The 23,324-nt window shown below is 33.9% G+C and overlaps 1 protein-coding gene across 4 annotated transcripts in view; it reads left to right on the top strand.

The window, feature by feature from the left end:
- Positions 1–23,324, top strand: part of LOC150105767 (mitochondrial disaggregase-like) — a 244,459-nt gene that overhangs the window by 99,209 nt on the left and 121,926 nt on the right. For all 4 annotated transcript variants that reach the window (XM_090393565.1, XM_090393564.1, XM_090393566.1 and 1 more), the window contains 2 exons: positions 3,889–4,003; positions 22,900–22,977. In XM_090393565.1, the coding sequence (XP_090249691.1) occupies positions 3,889–4,003; positions 22,900–22,977 (193 nt within the window). The remainder of the gene's footprint in view (positions 1–3,888; positions 4,004–22,899; positions 22,978–23,324) is intronic.

Below are 23,324 nucleotides of genomic sequence, written 5' to 3'. Positions count from 1 at the left end.
AGTGTTTAGCATTCTTGCATTTGTCTCTATATTCTCTAAGAGCACAAGCTGACTTATTTGCCAGGAACTTTTGATATGCTTTCTTCTTTTCCTTCACTGCCTCTTTAACTTCCTGTGTCCACCAGGGAGTTCTGATTTTTTTATCCTTACAGACAACCTCACCACATGCCTCTCTGGCAGAATCAATCAATCAATGTTTTCTTCAGAGTTTGCCACTGAATCTCCAAGGTTTTATTCCTGTTCTCAAACTCTCATTTTTTCTTCAATAATCTTTGTGTATTTTAGTCTACAGTTCACATCTGAGAGCTGCTCAACTTTTATTCGCTTTAAAACTTTCTTACATGTTATTCTTTTCAATATGAAATTCAATTTTATCCTGCTCAAGACTAAATAGTGATCACTTCCAATTTCAAATCCTCTGTGCACTCTGGTGTCCTGCACCAGGCAGAAAACATCACTATCAACAATAACATAGTCAATGAGACTTTTTTATTCCTAGCCACTTCTCTCCATGTGAATTTGTGCACATTTTTATGTTGGAACATGGTGTTAGTAATAACCAGTCCATGTCCTGAGCAGAAATCCAACAGATATTTGCCCTTATTATTAGCTTTGCTCTTTTCTCCAAATTTTCCCAAAATATTTTTGTATGTCTGACAATCATTTCCTACTCTGCTATTTAGATCCCCAACAAGGACCAACTTTTCATTTTTAATTGTGTCAGTTGCTTTTTATAAAGCCTCAAAAAATTCTTCCACTTCTACTTTAGTAGAACCTTCTGTGGGACCATAGGCACAAATAAGTCTCATTGTCCAGTTCCCCATTCTCATATTTGCCCACATTACTCTACTTGAGACTGACTGCCATTCAAGAAGATTAGCCTCGTATTTTGTGTTGAATACTATGGCTACTCCATCTTTTCCTTGATTGTCTTTGCCTGAATATAACATTTTGTATTTATTGCTCAGAAAGATCTCACCAGTTTTGGTCTTTTTTGTTTCAGTCACCCCTATTATGTCGATCTGGTACTTATCTAATTCCTCAGCTAGCTCCATTTCTTTGCCATTCAGGCTTCTTATTGATAGTACCGATCTTTAACTCTGGTGATGTTGAGTTGCGGTTTGTTTTCAGATTTGTTCCAGTAGCTGACTTTTCGCTGTTCGCCCTGGTTCCCTGGCGAAAACAACGGGGGCCTTGTTTAACCGGGCGATTCCCCAGCCGGCATGAAATTTGTCATGTTGTACCATCATTTTTTTATTTTGGTTTAACCAATAAGAATACAATTTGGTCGGCTAAATCCCAAATTGCCAGCCCATCCTCGTTTGTTCAGTATCTAAGTAGATACCCAACAGGGTGCACCACGAGAAGGTGAGGATCGGACATTAGGTCAGAAGCCCTGGTCTGTGCTCTGCATTCCTTTAAAGGCTATGTGGATGTCTCCTCTCAGTTATACACCTTTGACCCTTAAGCACACCTCCAATAAATCTAAAATACTGTTTTTTTCCATCCAGGCAACAGTTATAATGCCAGCATCTTGAGACTTTACACACTGACTATGCAGTATTCTTCACCAAATAATGCACACTCTAGATCAGTAAGTACATTCCAATTCATCTTGAGGGAAACTCACAATACAACAATGTGTAAGTTAATAAGATGAGGAGCCAGTTATCTGTTAGATTTGATGAGGGTTGTAACTATTTAATTCTGTTGAATTTTTGATAGTGAGAAGTTGTTGTCCTGAGGGAGAGGAGCAAACATTATGTGCTCTGTTATGACTTGCAGCACTAATTTTTTTCAGAGGTGTGATTAACATTGGTTAACAAAGTACCAGAAGCTGTGCAAGTAAGAAGCGTGTCCAAGAATGGTAAACTACCAGCATTTTCTTTTTTCACGGTGAACTGAATATCTATGTGTGAAGGCTATTGATCTGATGTCAGAGAGTAATAAGTTCATTTTCAGATGAGACCAAACAGCAGAAATGTCATCAACATAGTGAAACAAGAGTGTGGGGGTTTGGGAATGAATGTATGAAAACTAGGTATCTTCTAGATGGTTCAAAAAATAGTTCACCAAAGGGTGGAGACAGAGGGCTACCCACATCTGTGCCTTCAGTATGTTTTTGGATCTTGTTTTTCCAGCTGAAATATCCTAATTGTATAACAAATTCAAAAATCTTCACATCAGAAGGGAAATCATCATGTAGAAAACTAATGGTGTCCGACAACAGAATGTTGATAAATCGAGAAACAGTCAAAATGGACTAAAATATTTGACTCTTGCATTTCAGTAGACATTTTTTAAGAAAATATGATTCTTGATGAATGATCTGGATTGTCCAAGATGGGCAATTAATAAATGTTGAAGAAAGTTTGTAGTTCTATATGTGGGACAGTCAGTACAATTTGCAATGGGTCATGCAGAACAACTCTTTGTGAATCTTTGAAAGACTACAGGCAAAGTCTACAGTGAAGTGCTAATCTTTTTAAAGATTAACGCTTCATTGTAGACTCAAGAAATTAGAGGAAACCCTTATAAAGAAGAAATAATCTCAAAATTTCCTGCAAATAAGTCAACATGAGCTCTTTGAGAATAAGAGAAAAATGGTATAAGCTGTGTTACATGTAAAAGTAGGTAAATAAAGAATCACAGGAAGACTTTGCAAAGAACACAGAAGATAAATATCACATTTGTGGCAGAATGAACTGGATGCTACTGAAGAAGCTTAGAAATGGCAGAAAGAGTACTGTAAAAAGAATCAGATAAAAGTGACATAAAACTGAAATTAAGATATTCTATATCTGAAGGAATTACTTTGAAAGGCTGTTAAATGAATGTGGCTATTAAATAACGAGACAAGGTGTGTGCTGTGAATCGTGTACTTGTAGCAGTGGGATGTGCTTGTGCCTTGAATGACCTAGAAGCAGTTCAGATAAGCATTGTTCACTGTCACTCGTAGTTAGTCTGTAGGCAGTTATAAAAGAAACACATCTGAAGTTACTTTGCTGGAATAATGTCTAATGCTGAACTCCATGGTAATGGTTGAATGGGTACCAGAGGGTGAGACAGTTAACCAAAATTATTACCTTGGGATTATGGCCAAGCTGAGAGAAAAAGTGAGGAAGAAGAGACCCAATCTGTGGAAAAACAGCGCTTGGATTCTCCATCAGGACAATGCTCCAGCCCATAGTACACTGTCTGTAAAGCATATCTGGCTGATAAGATTCCAGTGTTGGACCATCCACCTTACTTGCCGGACTTAGCTCCATGCGACTTTTACATTTTTCCAGAGTTGAAATCTGCATTGAAGTGCACCCATTTTCAGTCAGTGGATAAGGTAAAGGAGAAAACGGCATGCTACTGAAGCAGATAACACCTGATGACTTGCAGCGCTGCTTCTAACAATGGAAAATTCATATGCAACAGTGTATAGATAAAGGAGGGAAGTGTGTTGAAGGGGATAACAATTAAGTTGTACAATTGTAATAATAAACATTTTTTGCAACCAGTCTTGTTATTTAATAGCCACACCTCATAAGCATTGAAAGAAAAACAATAGGAGATGATATCAAGAGGAACACAATGAGGAGATAAGTCATTACTTAACAAAGCCTTTTAAAAACCTAAGATATGGAAAGGCACCTGGAGTAGATGATATTCAACCAGAAATTCCCAATTAGTATCATAAAAGTTTTATATTCTGCATACTTTTGGAGTTCTACTTTTAGAACTCCAACTTCTAAGTTTTTGGATAGAAAACTTAGAAGTAGGAGGGGCAGAGTTGGGTATATGCCATATAATAGAGGTGTGGACCAAATTTTTTTTAAATATATATATTAAATATTAAAAATATATTTTTTTAATATCTGTATTTTTCTCTTATTTTAGTTCGAACAAATGCAGAAACAAAAGGAAGCAGAAGAACGAAGAAGATTTCCTCTAGAGCAGAGAATAAAAGAAGTCATAGTAGGACAGGAAGGGCCAATTACTACTGTGGCTTCAGGTGAATGACTTATTAATGTTTACATTCTTCCACTGATAAGCAAAAAAGTATTAAGTAGATATTTAAAAAAATGGTTAAAAATTCTTCAGTTGATATTGAAGGATGTCTTCAAAATTATTTAGCAACAAAATGAGTTGTTTTTAAATTGTAGATGAATTTCATTCCCTGTTATGAGATACTACCCCCCCCCCCACCCCACCACACACACTCATTAGAGACTTGATGTGCTTTTTACATAATCCAAAAAACATGGAACTTTTTATGTTTTTTGGATTATTCAAAAAATAAATCAAAAATATATTTAAAAAACTTACCCACAGTACCAATATACTATAGGTTAACAACTTCAACTACCCTCAAGATTCAGCAGTGAAACTTTAAAATTTATAATCTGCAGATAGCACATTCATTCCTAGTTCACAAACTAAGTATCAAATAAAACTCTGTCAGCAAAATAGGTGCAGGGCATAGCATATTAGCATGGCAATAAAATGCAATCTAACCCTGTACTATTCAAATTTTTTGACTTATAGAAGAGATCAATGATTTGCTTGAAAGTCTTATTTTTATATGTTGAAGAGTGAATGTATGAAAAATGATAAGTATAAATTTAAAGATGCAAAGAAATTATATTCCTTTATCCAAGTGTAAGCAAACAAAGTTTGCACCTGAAGTATGCCAGGACTGAGCAATTCGTATATAGAGGCTAATAACTTCACATCACTTTCCCTTAGTATCCCAGTTAGATTGCATTTATAATATGCTATGCATTATGAGGAAGGGTTACCACCCAGACTAGTTTTGACCTTTATTGAGGTCAGATCAGTGTACCTTGATACCAAGGTTGAAGTAATGCAGAAGTCATAATTCCATATACAAGTAGCCAAAAGGTGTCACACCTTATTATTAAGATACTCTTAATAAGAGACAGGTGTTGAAAGTTTTTTCACTTGGTTATATTATACATTAAAGATGCCAAGAAATTATGTTCTTGGTTTAATCCTTTATCTGAAGTCATTAGCCTCTATATACGAGTTGCCCAGTCCAGAAGTTACTTCAGGCACAAACTTTGTTTGCTTACACTTGGATAAAGGATTAAACGAAGAATATCATTTCTTGGCATCTTGAATTTATAGTATAACCAAGTGAAAAAACTTTCAACAAAAGTGATAAGTGTTTCAGAAGGAGAATGATAGGCTGATTGTCATTTATAAAAAAATTATTCATACAAGGTATCGATTAAGCATTCCAAATCCTATTTGGCGACCACATCTGTGAGTTTATTCTTTCTTTCTTGTACTGATTTCCCAATCTTGGCTCTCATGATTACTTTATGTTGTATAATTTACTATACTCTCTTATTTTCAGATAACCATTTGTTATGGCAGTAAGTTAATTTAGCTTCATAGAAACTTAATGTTATGATAGGATAGTTAATCCACATTGTCTGCTGTGATTATGTGAATTCTCTGGTTAGTTGGTGAGTTTTGTGAAATTTTTTCTTACAAGGTTACATGGCGATCGGCATTCATCGTGTAGAATTTGTGGAGACAAAAAAAAAATGTTAGAGCAATCACTTTACTTATAATTAAGAACACTCAATGTTTCAGCCTCTATAATGAGATCATCATCATTAAAATATACATATGAACAAGACACAAGCTACATAATACTACACAAAAGTAAGTTAAATCTAACTGTTTTGTTAATCGTTTATGCTAGCCTGACCACTGGTGAAACAAAAAAAAATAATGAATAAAATAAAAAAAATCAATAAATATATATTTATTTTGTTATACATAATAAGTAAATAACATGCAGATGATTAAAAAAAAAATTGCAGCAAAACTACATCATACGCATCTTTACAGTCCTGTTGTCTTAAAGTTTTCTTTTGTTGGGATTCTACCATCATGTTCTGAATCATATGTGGGTTGCAGATGGATCTTTCATATTCCTGAAATTACTAATCCATTCTTGTTGAGATTAGGATGATGAATCAGCATCTCACAAGCTTCCTTGAATTTTCTTTCAAACCAGGTTTTGGTGCAGTGTATGGACGTTGTATCTTTCCACTTAATTCTGTGATACTTTGGAGTGTATGGTTTGATAGGCCTGTTTTTACCATAGTGAAGGAATTTAATGTCGTTTGTGTTCGTCATTCCTTGTTGGAATTGTGCACCCTTTTTCCCTATGTAGGATAAGTTGCAGGTGCACTGGATTTTGTAATCCCCCCCCCCCAGGTGGGCAAGGTAAGGAAGGGGAATCATTGAATCAGTAGAGTATTTTTACAGGTGGTTTGAAAGGTGACTTAATGTTGTATTTCTGCAGTGTCCTTTTATTTTTTCTCTCAATATTCCCCTAATGGATGATATGGCTATGGCATTTTTGTAATTTTTTTTTACTTTTCATGGCATTATTATTAAGGATCTTGGGAACTGATTTTTTTTGTTGTAGCCATTTTTTATAAAGGTTTGGTTAATGATTTCATATTCCTTCTTTATCTCCTGCTCATTGGAGCAAATTGTTAGGACTCTGTTTGAGGATACTGATAACCACCTAGTTTTTGTGTTGGATGGTGGTATGAATCTTTGTGTATGCATTGGCTTGTATATGTAGGTTTGCAGTAGACAGCCTGAGGGAAGATGTGGACAGGTGTGTCTAGATACAAGATAAACCAAGTTTACAGGAGGATTAAATAAGTTATTCACATCTTAGAGTCAAAGTCAGGTTTCCAATTAAAGAGTATCATCATTATCGATTAAGCTATGGAGACTTTAATATGCATTAAAATACTGCATTACTATGATTTATGGTTTAATAAATCATTATTTTAATAAAATAAATAATAAAAACTAAAATTAAAAAATAGTTTAATAAATACTGATATATATATATAGTTTGCTATCCTATATTACTATAATTTATAGTAATTTGGGCACCACAGGAACCAATAAGGGGGGAACTGTGATAGTCATATTGGAAAGAATACCATACAAAGCTTATCTTAAAATTTTAGGGACCACTCCACTGCGCTTGCCATTTGCTTATCAGTGAACTGACAAGGCAGATGAATAGATTTGAACAGATTTGATTAAAAAAAAAACAAAAAAAAAACACATTCATTTAAAATCTCTAGTAGGCTATCCATATTACTGTACATTTATATAGGTAAATTTCTTTTATACATCAAAAATATATTGGATTTTAAAGAAAAATTTCTGAGCTCCATCTTGTGTTACATGTATTTTGAATTACCATAGTGTTTCATTGTTAGACTTTGGATGATAGGCTAGATTTACTAAAACAACATTTCTATCCAACATTACATCTTTGCTTTTGTAATTAGTTGTAGTTATTTTAGTTGGGAAAATAAAGAACAGATCAAAGGAAGTGTAATGAGAAATCATTTTCCCCATATTTTGACTTGAAATTATTTCACAGAGAATGTTGAACATCTCTGCAACATTCATCCCAAGCCATCACTTAGGTAGAAGATTCAGTAATAGAGCTACAAGAATTTGTCAGCAAACTTAATGCCATTCATCCCACAATAGACTTTACACTAGAAACTGAAAATAACAATTGCATATTTTTTCAGACCACCTTATTCTTCTAATCTGGATAAAGGCTTTCGGTTCTTAGTTTTCCTGAAAATGGCACACATAGGATGCTATATTTGCATTTTATCTTATCCTTACCAAATCTAAACTCTATAAGGACTGTTCAGTACAGGCTCCCTCTCCTTGCTCTATAAAGGTTCTTTCTGATGATTTGCATTTATCCTCATTGTGTTTTTGAAATAAACATAAATTCTACTTTTCTACTGAATGGTTTTAGTTTTACTTTCATACATAAGGCCATAAATAAATATAAGGCTCCTCCATCTTTGTTAGCTCGTGAAGAAGGTTATCTATGTGGATAGGTATTCCTTATTTTCAAGAATTTGGAGCACATGGAGATAGAATTCTGGACATTCAAATCCTGTACAAATCTAGCTTACTCCATTGACATTCTCTCAGGTTTATCAGATCCCTTGCACCTATAGTTTATCTTTCTTTGGGTAAGTATGTGAGATATAGCCATTTGTCATGAAAAACATAAGAAATGCATCTAGATATCATGAACCAGAACAGTTGGAACTCACAGAACACTCTCACCTCTGCATATGGGGTTTTCTGGGAAGAGAGTAAGCTTCTATGTGAGAGCAAGTTTCTTTTGGAAAGAAACTTGTGAAGTTGTGAATCACTGAGTAATTTTTTCACCATCTTCAAATTCCTGAATGTATTTCCAAGGAATGTACAGGATGTCATGAGAGTACTGCACCATTACTAGCTTCCTATTGACAATTTTCCTTCAAATTAATTTGTTATCTGTCAAGACTCCAGTATTATCGTGTCTTATATTTCTGTCCTCTAAGGCACTTTTTACCGTATCGATCCACCTAGATCTGAGTCTTTTTCCTGCCATCATGGCAGAGAACACTTGTTTTGCTAATCTTTCCTCTCCTATTTTGTTAAGTAACCAGATCACCCAAGATTAGTTCTAACACATTTCCTGAATGCTAACAATGTCAAGTACTTACTTAATGTCTTCATTTCTAATGTGATACTACCATTAATGCCAACTATTTATTCCTCTAATCTTTCTCAGAACTGTGGTCTCTAGTCTTTGATCTAACCTGTGTTAGATATAAGACTAGAGACTTAAAATAAGTCTCTAGTTTTATAAAACACTTTTAATTCTAAAAGTGTTTATTTCTAACCCAGTTCTGATCCATAAGTTAAAATTTGTTTGGACATTATCTTATATACAGATTAGTTCTGTATTTTCACTAATTTCTCTCTTATTCCATATAAATGTATTCAGTTGACTTCCTACCATACCAACGTTGCTAATTCTCTTGTCTATTATTTCCATATTTAATTTGCCATCTTCACTAAAATTGTTCTTAAATAGCTGAAATGTGTTTACTTGCTCTTGTAGGTTCTCCATTCAGGACACCATTGATTTTTATGATATTTCTGACTCTTTTCATTGTCTTTGTCTTTTTATTGCTGATCTTGATACCAAATTTATTACAGCAGTTATTCAGTTTAGTCTGAAAATCTGCAGACTTGTACTGGATTTCTATGGAGAAGTCTAACATCATCTGCATAAAGTAAAGAGCTGAGATTAAATTAACATCTTTAATTTTGATATCAGATTTAATACCACTCCATAATATGATCCATATAGTTGATGATTAACAGTGGAGATAATGTGCATCCTTGTATCACACCTGATTTAACATCACATTATCATCCTGTAATTTTTTTTATGCTTTTTAATACGTCTCAAGACTTTTCATTAGACAATGCTATTCTACTGCTCCATATCTGTTTTTGATCATTCTGTCTTGTATATATATATATATATACATTCTGCTATTATTCTGTCTTTCAAATCTTGTTTGAAAACTACTCATAATACTACTTTGGATGAAAATATGAAATAATAGAAAGATTTTTATGCATTATTCTTATATATTATGTCATTATACATATCACTAAAAAATATTATATGCTGGTCTCAACATATAATTTTTTTTGCTTATAATATTTAATTACCCTAAATGCTTTGGCTTTATAGTAATTCTAACCAAATTATGAAGAAAAACCAATTCCACATTGGTTTTCCACAACTTTTCCACAGGAATTATTATAGCAAAGCATTACTATAACAATTCCTGCAGAAAAGTTGGTTTTCTTAGATTATAGTTTTTTAACACTTGTTTTTTTCATCTCCTTTACCTGTTCTCTAAAATAGAGAAGAGGTTTCAGTTTGTCTGACACTTTTCTTCAACTCACTCTCAGCAACTTTCTTCATATTTAACATCAACATTCCATCCATTTTTCATTTATTTTTTACATAGTCTGGAAACCTTGCTATAGGATCCAAATGTAGAACTCTTCTTTATGTCTTCTAATTCATCGCTGGATGGGATCAATGTAGCATTCTCTTCTTGCAGTATGCATGTTTTTCTCAGTGTTTGAGTATGATATTTCATTAAGCTGAGCTACTTGCTCATAGCATTTAAGCCTGTGTTCATTATCAACTGATTTTGCTTTCACTGTCATGCTCTTCTGAGCTTCCCTTTTCTTGTTGTGCAGGAAATAAGCTGTGCAGCAGAAAAAAGAGAGTTTGGGGTACAGGTTTTCAGATTATCGGACAGTTTTGCAAAGCCGATAGCGAATATACTATCTGCTTTCCACCCAACTCACTTAATCTTTCCAAACTTTCCAACCCACTCAGCCAATCTGACCTGCTAAAGAGAAAGAGATAGAGTGAGTTTGTGAAAGAGACACATGCTCTCTCTCTCTCTCCTTTAAATTCTGTACCAAGTTACCCTCAATCTGAAGTTGATAATTTCTTTCCTTCAGTTGTTGAGTGTCGTTCTATATTTTCTGACTTTGTGACACAAACATTTTGCTCTCCTGCTGCTCACTTGGATAGTCACTTTTAGAATATCTTTAAAGAATTGCTCATCCACTTTATTTTATTACTTCAGCTATTTGTCTTCTCAGTTGTTTAATTTCAGATTCACTTATCTTAGGTGCTAATCTGTATCTAAGAACCTGCATGTCCTACCTGTTATCTCTGTGATATTGGGCATCTTATGATGTGTGTTTCTAACATACCTGTTGAATGCTGGTTAGGATCGCTTACCATCCTCTCTGATTGTTTGCATACATGGTATAGCTCAGATGTTCTTGCTGTCCCACCAGCCCACCTTAAAAGGCTTTTTACTAATATAATGCATTTCTCTTCTTAGACAGCTCTAGTGACTTAGGGCACACCTCAAGAAAGATTAGTAAGATAATACTTTTATTATTATTATTATTCACCTTCAGAATCTACAGGTTACTCAGGATTCCACTTTTCTAAGCAGTGACAGTAGTTGATATAAAACTTCACACTTGCCAATGCTTTCTCTCCTTTTTTCTACTAATATATACCAAGGGAGTGATTTAAATCACTGCTGCTCAAGCTGACATGGATGCACTACACCAGACAAACAAATTTTAACTTTCGGGGACAAAGTTAATTGGTTTTAAGCATACTCACAAGCACGTAGCACCTATGAACTTTGTTATGTCTGTCTGCTGTTTTAATCAACCAGTGTTGATGAAACTAGTTTAATATTCAAGATTTTGGGTAAAAATCAGCAAATTTTAATTTTTATTAAAATTAGAAGAATAATGAAGTTTTTGCTATACTGGTGATACATTGCTAGTGGAGTTACCCTTGATCACCAGTGATTTCGGTCACTCCATTGGTATATTAATAGATATATTTGCAAGACCTCTAGCAAATAAATATCATGTGGGCTAGTGTCAAGAGCAAAGTAATCTGTTAATAATGTTATTATTATTGTATGAGTACCTCCATAGAGTCCGAAAACTCATTGCAGGAGACCCAAACTATTCACACATTATATCATACCTCATCTTGAACCCATTAACAGACAACTGACTCTAGTAATCCATTCCTTGGATTCATTTTGCTTTTCCTAACTAGTAAATGATCTTGAGTAAGTATTGTTGTCCTTTTTCATGCACATTTTCCTATTTTGTCAGGAGAAAATGTACCTCTCTCCTTAAACCTCTTTAAAATCACATTAATATCTTTGAGTCATTGATGCATGCTGAGAAAGAGTACATATTTTTGAACACTTTCTTGGAGATGTATCCATTTTATAGCTACACAAAATGAATAAAACACTATGAATGTCAATTTGTTTACATTATTAAAAAGTGCATAACACTATTAATAAACATTGTAGAGAGTTAAAACATGTAGCACTCAACCAAAATAGTGAACAAAATAGCCAGCCTGGCTGGCTGTGTGGTTAGCATATCTGCTGTCCAGCCAAAAGGCTGCAGGTTCGAATCCCACCGTGGACATGGATGTTTGTGATTGTCTGTGAAAAAACTAGTAGTGGTGGTTAATGGTAGATGGCGTTGGTGTAGTTGCAATCAGTTGGTGGATTGAGTGGTGGAGACAGAGGTTGTAGAGCAGGTGCCCTCCCTCGATGAGTCTTTGACCTCCCTGGAGGTGTCAAATAATAATAAAACCAAAACTGAAAGTAGTAAATTGAAACCAAAACTATTGTGAAATGGAACAAAAACCAAACCAAAAACTTGACAAGAATTTGGCTTGTTTGGATTAATATTTTTGCTACTGTACAATCAAAGTGCTGAGAATGAATATTAGGAGCCTCGTTGCTTAAGAAATGCATCAGATTATCATCATCATCATCATCATCAAATTCCTGATATGTGCATTCAGAGGATATACATGAAAATGTCACATCATTTCTAATTTCCTATCGACAGATTTCCTTCAAATTAATCTGTTGTTTGTCAGGATATCGATGTTGTCAGATCTTATATTTTAGTCTTCAGAGATGCTTCTTACTGTAATTGGTCTTACTGTACTTAATTCAACTAGTTTTGTGAAAAAAACTTTGTTTCACTTCATCAGGAAATAGCACAAATAAATGAAAAAACTATAAGCAAAGCAATAACAGTTTTAACATTTCTAGTAGAAAATATTTGAAAATGTTTAAACAATAAAAAGCATGTATTCACTGTTATGCTGGTTCATGGGTTGCTGTATACTGCTAGTAGATACGAGTGTGTTCATGATGAATTAAGGAAGACCAGATTTGATGTAAAATCATCCCTTGTTTCTGTTACACTACAGAGGATACGTCATCGTTTCAGTTGATTCTTTGAACGATCTTGAGTAAATGCATTAATCAATGTGAATGGTTTCAGTTTGCTGCCATTCTACAAGATGTTTTGCATCTGTTGTATATGCTGCTGTCCCTGATTTGTGCTTTCTCTCATTCTCAATGTCCTTGATATGTTCTGATTGGTGTATCTCCACAGATATATATATCCATCACTTGCCAGTTTGTCCTATGTAGTGTAACCCAAAACTGCAACTGATCTTATAGACATCTGTTTTTTTTAAGTGGCAGATGTAGTGGTTTAGGAGGTTTCAGATGATTGGAGATTTTGTTGATTGAGAAGAAAGCAACTTTTACTGTACTTAGTCTTCCTCTGGATCTTTTCTACTATCCTAGCAAAAACACCCTTGTTCTGCTAACCTTTCCTCTCGCATACTCTTTAAATGACCATGCCATCTGATATCAATTCTGCTCACACATTCCTGAATGCTAACAATACAAAATCCTTTCCTAACATCCTCCTTTTTCATATGATTCTGCCATTGATTCCATCTGTTCACTGTTGCAAGTTTTTTCACTTGGTTATACTATAAATCAGGCATGGGTTTCCTAGTTTGGGGACCAAATTATCATTCTGTCTCCGAGTCAATGGCCGGACCAAATTATTAAATAAAATAAATTAATATTAAATGAATTAAAACAAGTTGCTACTTCATATTTCATTTATTTATAATATAATGCTTTGGTATAAAGCTCTACATAAATTTTATAATATAATGAATGACATAACAATTTAATGTGAAGATTGGCCTTATACTTCAACTACGAGACTATCAATATCGACGTTAATATTACTTAAGGATAATCGCATAGAATTTTCGAGGTTTTCGTCCGTTATTCTTGTCCGAATTTTTGATTTATTGTATTTCATCCTTGAAAAAAAACTGTTCACACACATATATGTGCTGCCAAAAAGGCAAATGATTTTTCTTGAAAAGGTGTGTAAATTTGTATATTTTTCTTCCACCAAATAAAATTTATAAAAATCTGTCAAAGCAATGTTGTTAAATTGTGATTTTAGCACTAAATCCGCCTGAAGCTCAATAAGTTCCATCTGTTAGTTTTCTGGCACATTATTTACATCAGCATCCATCGGACGAGCAAATATAGCGAATGAGGAGTCTTTTGTTTTTGAAGTCGGCAAACCTTGTATCAAATTGCTCTATTAGTGCCTTCAGTTCATCTCCATAACATTTATAAGGGATATTTTTATGAGTTGCTAGAGTAGACAAATGATAACAATTTTTAGCTTTTATCTGACTTTCCAACAATATTAGTTTATTACAAAAAGCTTTGACATGTCCATGCAGTTCATGAACCAATTGTCCTTGGTTTTGCAATTTAAGATTCAGTTTATTTAGGTATCTGGTGACATCTACAAGGAATGCTAAATCACACACCCACTCATCATCGTTTACTTGGTTAATTGTGTTTCTTTTTTGTCCATAAAATCTGCAATGTCTTGTCTCGGATCATTAAATCATTTTAACATTTTACCTTTACTCAACCACCTCACTTCACAATAGTAAGACACATCTTCATAATCCGAAAATAGGTCTGCCAAATACTCCTTAAATTGGTGGTGATTAAGTGCACCTGACTTAATAAAGTTAACACTACAACAAATGTTATGGAAGTTGCTACTACAACTTCCATAACATTTGTGAATTTAATCGATTTTGCACACAGATTTTAGTGGATAATGCAGTGAAAATTTGTTAAATTTTCCGGATGGATCTATAGTTCTATTGCTCTTTCATGAACTATTCCAATAAATCCCTTCTGTGCACCAACTATTGCAGGGGCTCCATCAGTGCATATGCCAGATAGTGAACTCCATTTAAGCCCAAATCTCTCGAAGACTGTTTTGACTATTTCAAATATATCTTCACCAGTAGTAGCTCCTTTTAACGGCCGAAGCACCAATAATTCTTCAATAAGTGATGTTGAAATTCGCATCGACTCCTCGAATAAATATTGCTAGTTGTGCTGTATCAGAGGCATCGGTGCTCTCCTCCAAAGCAATTGAAAATGCTTCCAATCTAGCAATCTTCACTTTTAAACTTTTTTTGATATCATCAGCCATAATTTCTATCCGTCGGACAACAGTACATCTCGACAAACGAATATTCTCGAAGTCTTTTTTCTTTTCAGGACATATTATACTTGCAACATCCAGCAGACATTCTTTGATAAATTCTCCTTTACCAAATGACTTAGACTGCTTAGCGATTTTTTCGCTTACCACAAAGCCAGCTTTGTGGTAAGTTTGCTGCTGGGTATCCAAGTTCTTCTTGAACTTCTATATTTCATTAAGTTACTTAAACTTGATGTTAGGTAGTGGGTAGTGACCTCCCACAATAATGTAATAACAGTATACATTTCCTAGGAAATGTATTTTTACATTATGGAAAATACCAAGAATAGCAATCAGAACTTTACCACCTTTGCTGCGAGTTGCCCGAGATTGTACTACATACTAGGACTACTTGCATTAGCTCACGCTAGTAATCGCCGATACTTTTATAGTTTACTATATTCGGCATGAAACTCTCCGATTCCAATCTTTGAGTTTCTTATTCGGTTTTAAAACAATGTGGGATTAATATCCCCTTAATTTAAATAATGTTCTATATTTCATCTTTTCGTAGTTGTCCAAGTTTTGGGTGATCCGCATGTCTTGAAGTAAAGTGTCTCTTCAATTTGTATTCTTTGTTGACGGATACGGATTTGTTGCACAGCAAACATACAGGCAAACTTTTATTCAGAATAAAATAATAATCTTCTGTCCAGTTGTCTTGAAATTGACGATTCTCTGCATCTACTTTTCTTTTTTTTTTTTTGCAATAACCCCCGATATTGTCCCAAATTTATAAGCGATATTCAGAACTGTCAAACAAAACTGTCTTCTATACCACAGGCACTGAACAGAACATAACATCAACGCAGGCACCAAACAGAACATAACATCAATGCAGGCACTGAACAAAGCACAACACCAACGCAAGTACCGAACTGACACGTTGTAACACGTTCACACACACACACACACCTCTAGTCAAAGTGAGAAAGAGACCTTGGTTAGAGAACACATAGTGTGTTTTGTGCAACTCATATGACGTCAGCTTAATGTGAGTTAGTAAAACACACCATGTTTTCTCCCACCATGAATCAGACAAGCTTTGCTGAAATAGATTAGGGCTCGATCAAAAGAAGTAGAGGGGCCGAATCTGGCCTGCGGACCAGGGGTTGCCCATATGTGCTATAAATTAAAGATGCCAAGAAATTATATTCTTGGTTTAATCCTTTATCCAAGTGTAAGCAAACAAAGTTTGTGCCTGAAGTAACTTCTGGACTGGGCAACTCGTATATAGAGGCTAATGACTTCACATCACTTGCCTTAGTATCCCGTAATGCAAAACACATATTCTTACGGACATGTATGATGCTATGCATTATGGGAAGGTCAAAACCATTCTGGATAGTGACCCTTCCCATAATGCATACAATTCTCTTAGAATTGTAAATTAAAGAAATATGGTATTGTTAAACTGTGAATGAAATTATTTTGTATGTTTTTATTCTTCATTCACATTTAACATAATCTACCATATCCTGAGCAAGACTTGTTATATATTATTTGTTAGTCTCTTGCTTAAGATTTATTATTCATGTATTTTCCTTGATTTTTATTAGTTATTATTTGATTATATAATTTTAATATATGTTATGTTAATGAAAGGACTCTGTAGAAAATACCATTTATTTTATTGTTATATTCCTTCAGTAATATTATAAGATATTCTATGTATATAACTTTTATGTGCCTTATGTGAACTGTAATATATGTTTTATTTATTATATTTGTAAATGAAAGTGAAGGAAAAATTAAGTAACTATAATATTTTTTATTATTATTTTTCAATACTGTATGTAAAGGTATAATCTTATGTAATGCTTGTGGTTACGTTTTGTTTTGATCATTGCCATGGAGACAGAAATAAAATAGAATGCGCGAGCTGCGGTAATTGGAAGTAAGGAATTAATATGCGTTGGACTAGGGAACAAGTTTAGGTGGGAAGAAGGAAGGTATATGAATGGAAGGTGAAAGTAAACAAGGACTCAAGGGCAGGATATCAGGGGAGGAGCATTCAGAACACTACGGGGAGATGAGGAGAAAACTTATAAGCAGCTGAGAGTAAAATCAGCTGTGGCAGTAATAGGAATTATAGTGCCGTAATAGGATTAACAAAAGACCGGAAGATTAATAGGCAATCCAGAATAATTCCACTAAGTTCTAGAATTACTACGTATTCCTGTATCGCTTTGAAGAAGGATTGTGCAAAGCTCAATTTGTTATACAGTAGTAAACATGAAATAATTATTCTGCCTTATAGCAAGTCCGTCAAGATTTGTGTAGCACGATAAATAATAATTCAGTTATCTCCATGAAGAATTCTTTTGAATAGTGTTGCATCGGAGTAATAAGTGAATATAGTTTTGAAATGTGTTCACGTTGTATCTGATGTGCTAAGGATTAATCCCGGTAAGAACAGTCCTATTTTATTTTATTTCAATGTGAAGATTTAAGTGAATAGCTCCGTCTCAAATATCCTAACATTTACTGTGGTGTTTCGCTGAGTTTAGCCGAAGTTAGAAACTTGAAAGTAATATCCCTTGAAGTAATAACTGCCACCATTAATAATTTAATAAGTACTTGCTGACTAAGTGTTAAATTATAGAGTGCAACTGAGTGATACTAGTGAATTTATTTACTAAGAAATTCTGAAGTTTTGAACTGTACGAACAATTTTTATTATTAGGAGAACTATGAATTTAGTATCTGAAGATATGATGTTTGATTCTATGGGAATGTTTTGACCTGAAGAACTAAGTTATTTGTATTATCTTATTTTTGGAGTTAAAATTTATGTACTTGTCATATAACCTTGTATTAAATGTTTTGTTTTATTGATTTCAATATTGCGTGTGCCTGATTCTTTTTCATTGTACTGTTCATAAAAAGTTCGGACCTTGCGGGAGCCTTAAGTGTAAAATGTTAAATTCGGCCTAAATGATTAATTGAGACTGCTAAATTAATTGAAGATTGATTCTACTATTTTACATAGGCTAATCTAAATATAGGGTGGTGCAGTATAAATATAAATTTCCCTATATTTTGATTAGTAATCAACCAGCAATTGAGTGATTTTATTAAGAACAACCTTACATCAAGATGTCAGATTCAAAACCAGGAAGTATGTTCCAACAGTATAATATACATTGTTTCTTTAATTTAAAGTTTAATTAAAAGTTATGGAATTTGTGTGTAACAGCTCATTTTGTGTTTGAAAAATTCTTTATCCATAAGGTAAAAAAAAAAACTATTCTGATTTAGAATTTTTAATTTTTTTTCAAATCTAATTTAAACATTAATTGTGCTTTTTCCTTTTGATATTCTTATGATCTTCTAGTTCTTTTTTATGTCTCCATTAGCGTTTGCATTTTTCTTACTTTTTTTATGTTTGGTTTCTGCCAGTACTTTGTTATTAGTGTAAGATTAAGATTTTCTGTGATACTATTTTCTTTTTTATTTCCTGAAGTTTCCTTTTTTCTGTTTCTTTTGTTGATACATGGTTCTTTTCCTGCTACACATAAACATTATTATTCATTACATTGTTTCATGGTATAAACAATGCCAGTTGGAAATAAATAATTACTTTATTGAACTTATTAATATTTTATTGGATTTCCAACTGGCATCCTCAGCATGAAATTACAATAAAGCATAGTTGCGGTACACAAAGCACATAGTGGTGGAAAGTTGTAGGACATTAGTTCATTTCAAATTGTAAGTGAAATGAACTAATGTCCCAACAGGTGCCCTCTATGTGTCAGATAAAAACGAAGTTAATTCTGAAAAGTGGGTAAATGCGTTAGAATAACAGTCTCTCATATCTTTGCAAATTAATGTAGCTCTATTGGTTGAAGTTGGGTGGGCTACTGTGTAGCTGTTGCTGATTCTAAAAATTATCTCACCTCAATAGTGATCTCTATATTGTAAAGTTGTCTTCTTCCATTTAATCCTGTGTGAAGGAATGTTATTTATTTTCACGGTATTGATGACAACACAGAATTGCAAGAAAGTCATATTTATTAACTTATTTGCTGATACAGTCATCCTCGACTTACGTCCACTCAAAGATACATCTGTGATCCCATATGGGAATAAATAATATTTTAGACTATAGTTTCGAACAAGATGCAAGTGAGCGTAAAGTAAGTAAAGTTTCTATTTAGCAACAGTGCATTATGTGCAGTGGCAACAGTTCATTAAACAGAAACCTCCCTCAGCAATTTGCATATGCTTTCAATAGTTCCTCTGTTGATTTTGCATTTGAGAAATAGGATATTTGTGTATTTATCGTTAAATATTTCACTATATTTTATGCAACATGGGCTCTACATGCCCAATCAAAAAACCTAGTGAAGAATCACAGAAAAAGAGGTGAGCAATTGATCTTGAAATGAAGTTGCAAGTTATAAAGCAACATGAAGCTGATAAGCCCGTCATTGTGATTGTACGTGACTCAGATGGGCTCATTCTTCAGTGACAACCATTTTGAAAAATAAGGATAAAATTGTAGAGACTGTGAAAGGATCTGCTTTTATTAAATTGACGATAGTGATGAAGCAACAACAAGATCCTATCAGTGATATGGAAAAGCTACTTCTATTATGCATAGATGACCTGAACCAAAAGCTCATACCTGTTAGCACTATGACCATAACCGCTAGGGCACTGTTTTTTCGACATGTTGAAGGAGAAAGCAGGACCCGATTACAACTATGAATTCAATGCTTCCTCCAATTGGTTCATGAGATTCAAGCAGTGTTTTTGCGCTGCATAATGTAAAAATGTATGGCGAATCCGTAAGTGCTGGTGAGAAGGCTGCCAAGGAGTTTGTGGAGAAATTAGATAAAATTATTATGGAGGAAAATTATTTTCCACAGCAAATATTTAATATGGATGATACCTTTTTGTAAAAAAATTCCCAAGTGGACATTCATCCAGAAAAAGCTAAAATCTATGCCTGGTTTCAAAGCTCTTAAAGATCGTATTATGATTCCGTTAGGAAGTAATGTGACTGGATATAAACTGAAATCATTTGTGATATAGCACAGTGAGAATCCATGAGCTTTCCAAAACATTAGGAAGCATACCCTTCTAGTTTATTATCGGAACAATAAGAAGTCGTGGATGACTCAAAAATTATTTGAGGATGCCTTAATCAACTGTTATGTGAGTGAAATGGAAAGCTGTTGTGTGAAAGAAAATGTACAATTTAAAATTTTATTAATTCTAGATAATGTTCCAGGTCATCCACCTTATATCGGTGATCTTCACCCTAAGAACAAAGTCATGTTTCTCCCTCCAAGCACTACTTCATTGATCCAACTGATGGATCCGGGAGTTCTTGCAGTGTTTAAGGCTTATTATCTATGGAGAACTTTTTCACAAGCCATTTCTGCCACTGAAGGAAATGATCAGACTCTCATGCATTCAGTATTTATCATGCTATTAAAAATATTGTTGTGACTTGGAACGAAGTGACCTCTCACTGCATGAGTGGCATATGGAAAAAGACATTAAAATGGTTTGTGCACGATTTTGGAAGTTTTGAAAAAAATGAAGACCATTGTAAATTGAGTGAAGAAATAGTGGGCCTAGCAAATAATCTGAATGATGACGACATAATTCAACTCACCAATGAAGAATTGGTCAAACTGGAGGAACAGCGTTCAGAAGAGGAAGAACGAGAAACAAGAAGAGGTAGTTAAACAATTCACAATGAAGGGTCTTGCAGAAATGTTCTCTGCAGTTAGCGATGTTCTCAAAATGCTCAAAAAAACTCAAAATGCTCTAAAAAACGTTCCTAACCTCAACAAATTTGGGTGCATGAAACTACCCCAAATTTGGGAGACTTACATTATGAGAACTTCAGCCCAACTGCCAAGACAACCAAATTAGCCTGCCAGAGGGCACCATTAGGACTTTAGGAACAAAATTAGTTTCTTACCTTCTTCCTCATTTGCTTTGTTAGTTCCTTAGTGCACATACCATATCTTTATGTTCCTGAAGATGGCAATGTGACATTGCCGAAATATAGAAGTTATTCATTAAAGTTACCTTTAATTAATATACTTTATATGCGTTGTTAATTCCGTAAACTAATTACCAGTTATGTATGACCAACGTATAAGCCTTACTACTAGAATTTCGTTATGGCGATCACCATAGTGTGCATCTATGTTTCTAATATTACAAAAAAAAACATTTGCAGTCACATCTACCTTAGGTGTATAGTGTATTAAAACGTCAGTGAGTTTATAGTTTAAAATCATTATATAGACATTTCATTATACAGTCAACCCTCACTATCTTTCTTCTTCTTGTAGCTTCCTCAGTGAGAGGGTGCAGCACCATGTCCTTCCAGTTCTCTCTTCGTGGCTTTCCTTTTTGTTTCTGCATAGACGTGATCCTGTCCATGATCTTATATCTTCAAACCGGGTCCTTCCTTTTTTTACCTCTTGATCCTTTTCCCATAATTTTTCCTTCTAAAACTGTTAGTATCCTCTGTCCTGCTGAACCTCTCAGTACATGTGCTGCCAATCTCAATATATCATTTCCTGTAATAAAGATGTGTTCTCATTCTCTTTAGGACACCTGTATTTGTTGCATAATCTGTCCATGAGATTTTCAGAGCCCTCTTATAGCACCACATTTCAAAGGCCATTATCTGTTGTCTTATTCTCTTCTTAAATACCCAGGTCTCACTTCCATATGTGAAAACTGGCCACACTAATATTCTTATCATTCTTTTCTGTCTTGATACCCACAGAACATCTGAGCAGATCTTTATTTTTCCAGAAGGCAACTTTAGATATGTCTGTTTTTATTTTTATCTTTTTTTTCCATCTGCAGTAAAGTAGGTAACTAAATATTTGTATTCTGTTGTATGTTCATATTTTTTATGATTATTTTTGGCTCGTATCTGTTTTCTTTTGAGATTTTCAGAAAGTTGATCTTTTTTCCACTTATATCTAATTCAAACTCTTTACCTTCTTCAATTAGTAGCTGCAGTAATTTGATTAATTTGTTTCTGTTTTCTGCTATTGGAATGATATCATCAGCATATCTAAGATTGTTGTTTTTTTCTATCATTGATACTAATTATTATTATTATTATTATGTGACATCTCCAGGGAATCCAAAGACTCATCAAGTGAGAGTGTGCCAACGGCATCGAATGATTGATCCCTTCCAACTACTGACTTTGCTTAACTTTTTGCTGAGCCATTAGTAGCAGAGGCTCTACCAATCGACCAAACTTTGCTGACAATTCCAATTTTTTTGTTTTTCATCACTGTCTCGCTATAGATATTAAATAAATTTGGTGAAAGGATACAACTTTGTATAACTCCTCTTTTTATTTTCACTTCAGAAGTCTCGGCATTAAACAGCTGCATTTTCTATTTGGTGTAAATCATTTTTATAATCTTAAGTACATGATCTATGTCTAATATATTGAACATTTTATTATGCTTTACTCAGTCGAAAGCTTTCTGAAAGTCTATGAAGCATATGTATATGTTTCTATTTCTTTCAAGTGATCTTTCTATTAGTATTTTTAATTCCAGGATAGCATTACTGGTTCACATTCCTCTTCTGAAGCATTTCTGTTGTTCACTCAATTCACTGATTAAGCCTCTTTCAATTTCTTTGTTAACAATGGTTAAAATAATTTTAGATGCATGGGATATTAGGATCACAGTTCTGTAATCCTCGCAATTTTGTGCATGCACAAAACCCACTATAGCAAACACTATTATTGCAAGTGCACTATAACTACTGGAAAAAAAGCCCACACAAAAACATAATAGGCAACAATGATATGCTGAAGAAATTCATAGCAGCAAGCTGTCCTATAGCAGCCATTCCTGTGATCCCTAAGAGTTTGCTTTAGTGGGGATAAACTGTATTTATATAATAATAGCTTTAGAGCAACAGCAAGAAATTAACATATTTTTCTTTTAGCTATTCGAAGGAAAGAGAATGGATGGTATGATGAAGAACATCCTTTAGTATTTCTCTTTCTAGGCTCTTCAGGAATAGGTAAGAAAATCACTTTTTATTTACTTATTATTTTATTATTTTTTTGTACTTAACATCCTAAATTCATTTCATTGGAGTTCTTACAATCACTATAATTTCCTGATATATACAGTCTCTACTAGTGATAGAAAATATTATGATAGCAAAAATAATTATTAAGTTCACATTATCATTAACCAATAATTTTATACTAAGTTGTATTTTTTTTTTCAGATCCTATATTTTAGTTTCCTCTATTTCACTACTAATTACAGTAGCCCACTTCAGTCTTAATCTTCCTGTGAGTTTTTCCTGCTATCTAGGCATTGAACACTTTATTTTGCTGACCTTTCTCCCATTCTGTTTAA

Source organism: Typopeltis vanoorti, chromosome 6, assembly GCF_054136105.1.
Source record: "Typopeltis vanoorti isolate ZY-2024b chromosome 6, IOZ_Tvanoo_1.0, whole genome shotgun sequence".
Lineage (NCBI taxonomy): Eukaryota > Metazoa > Arthropoda > Arachnida > Uropygi > Thelyphonidae > Typopeltis > Typopeltis vanoorti.
Note: the sequence above shows the minus strand (reverse complement) of the source record. Positions and strands in the feature narration are given on the sequence as shown.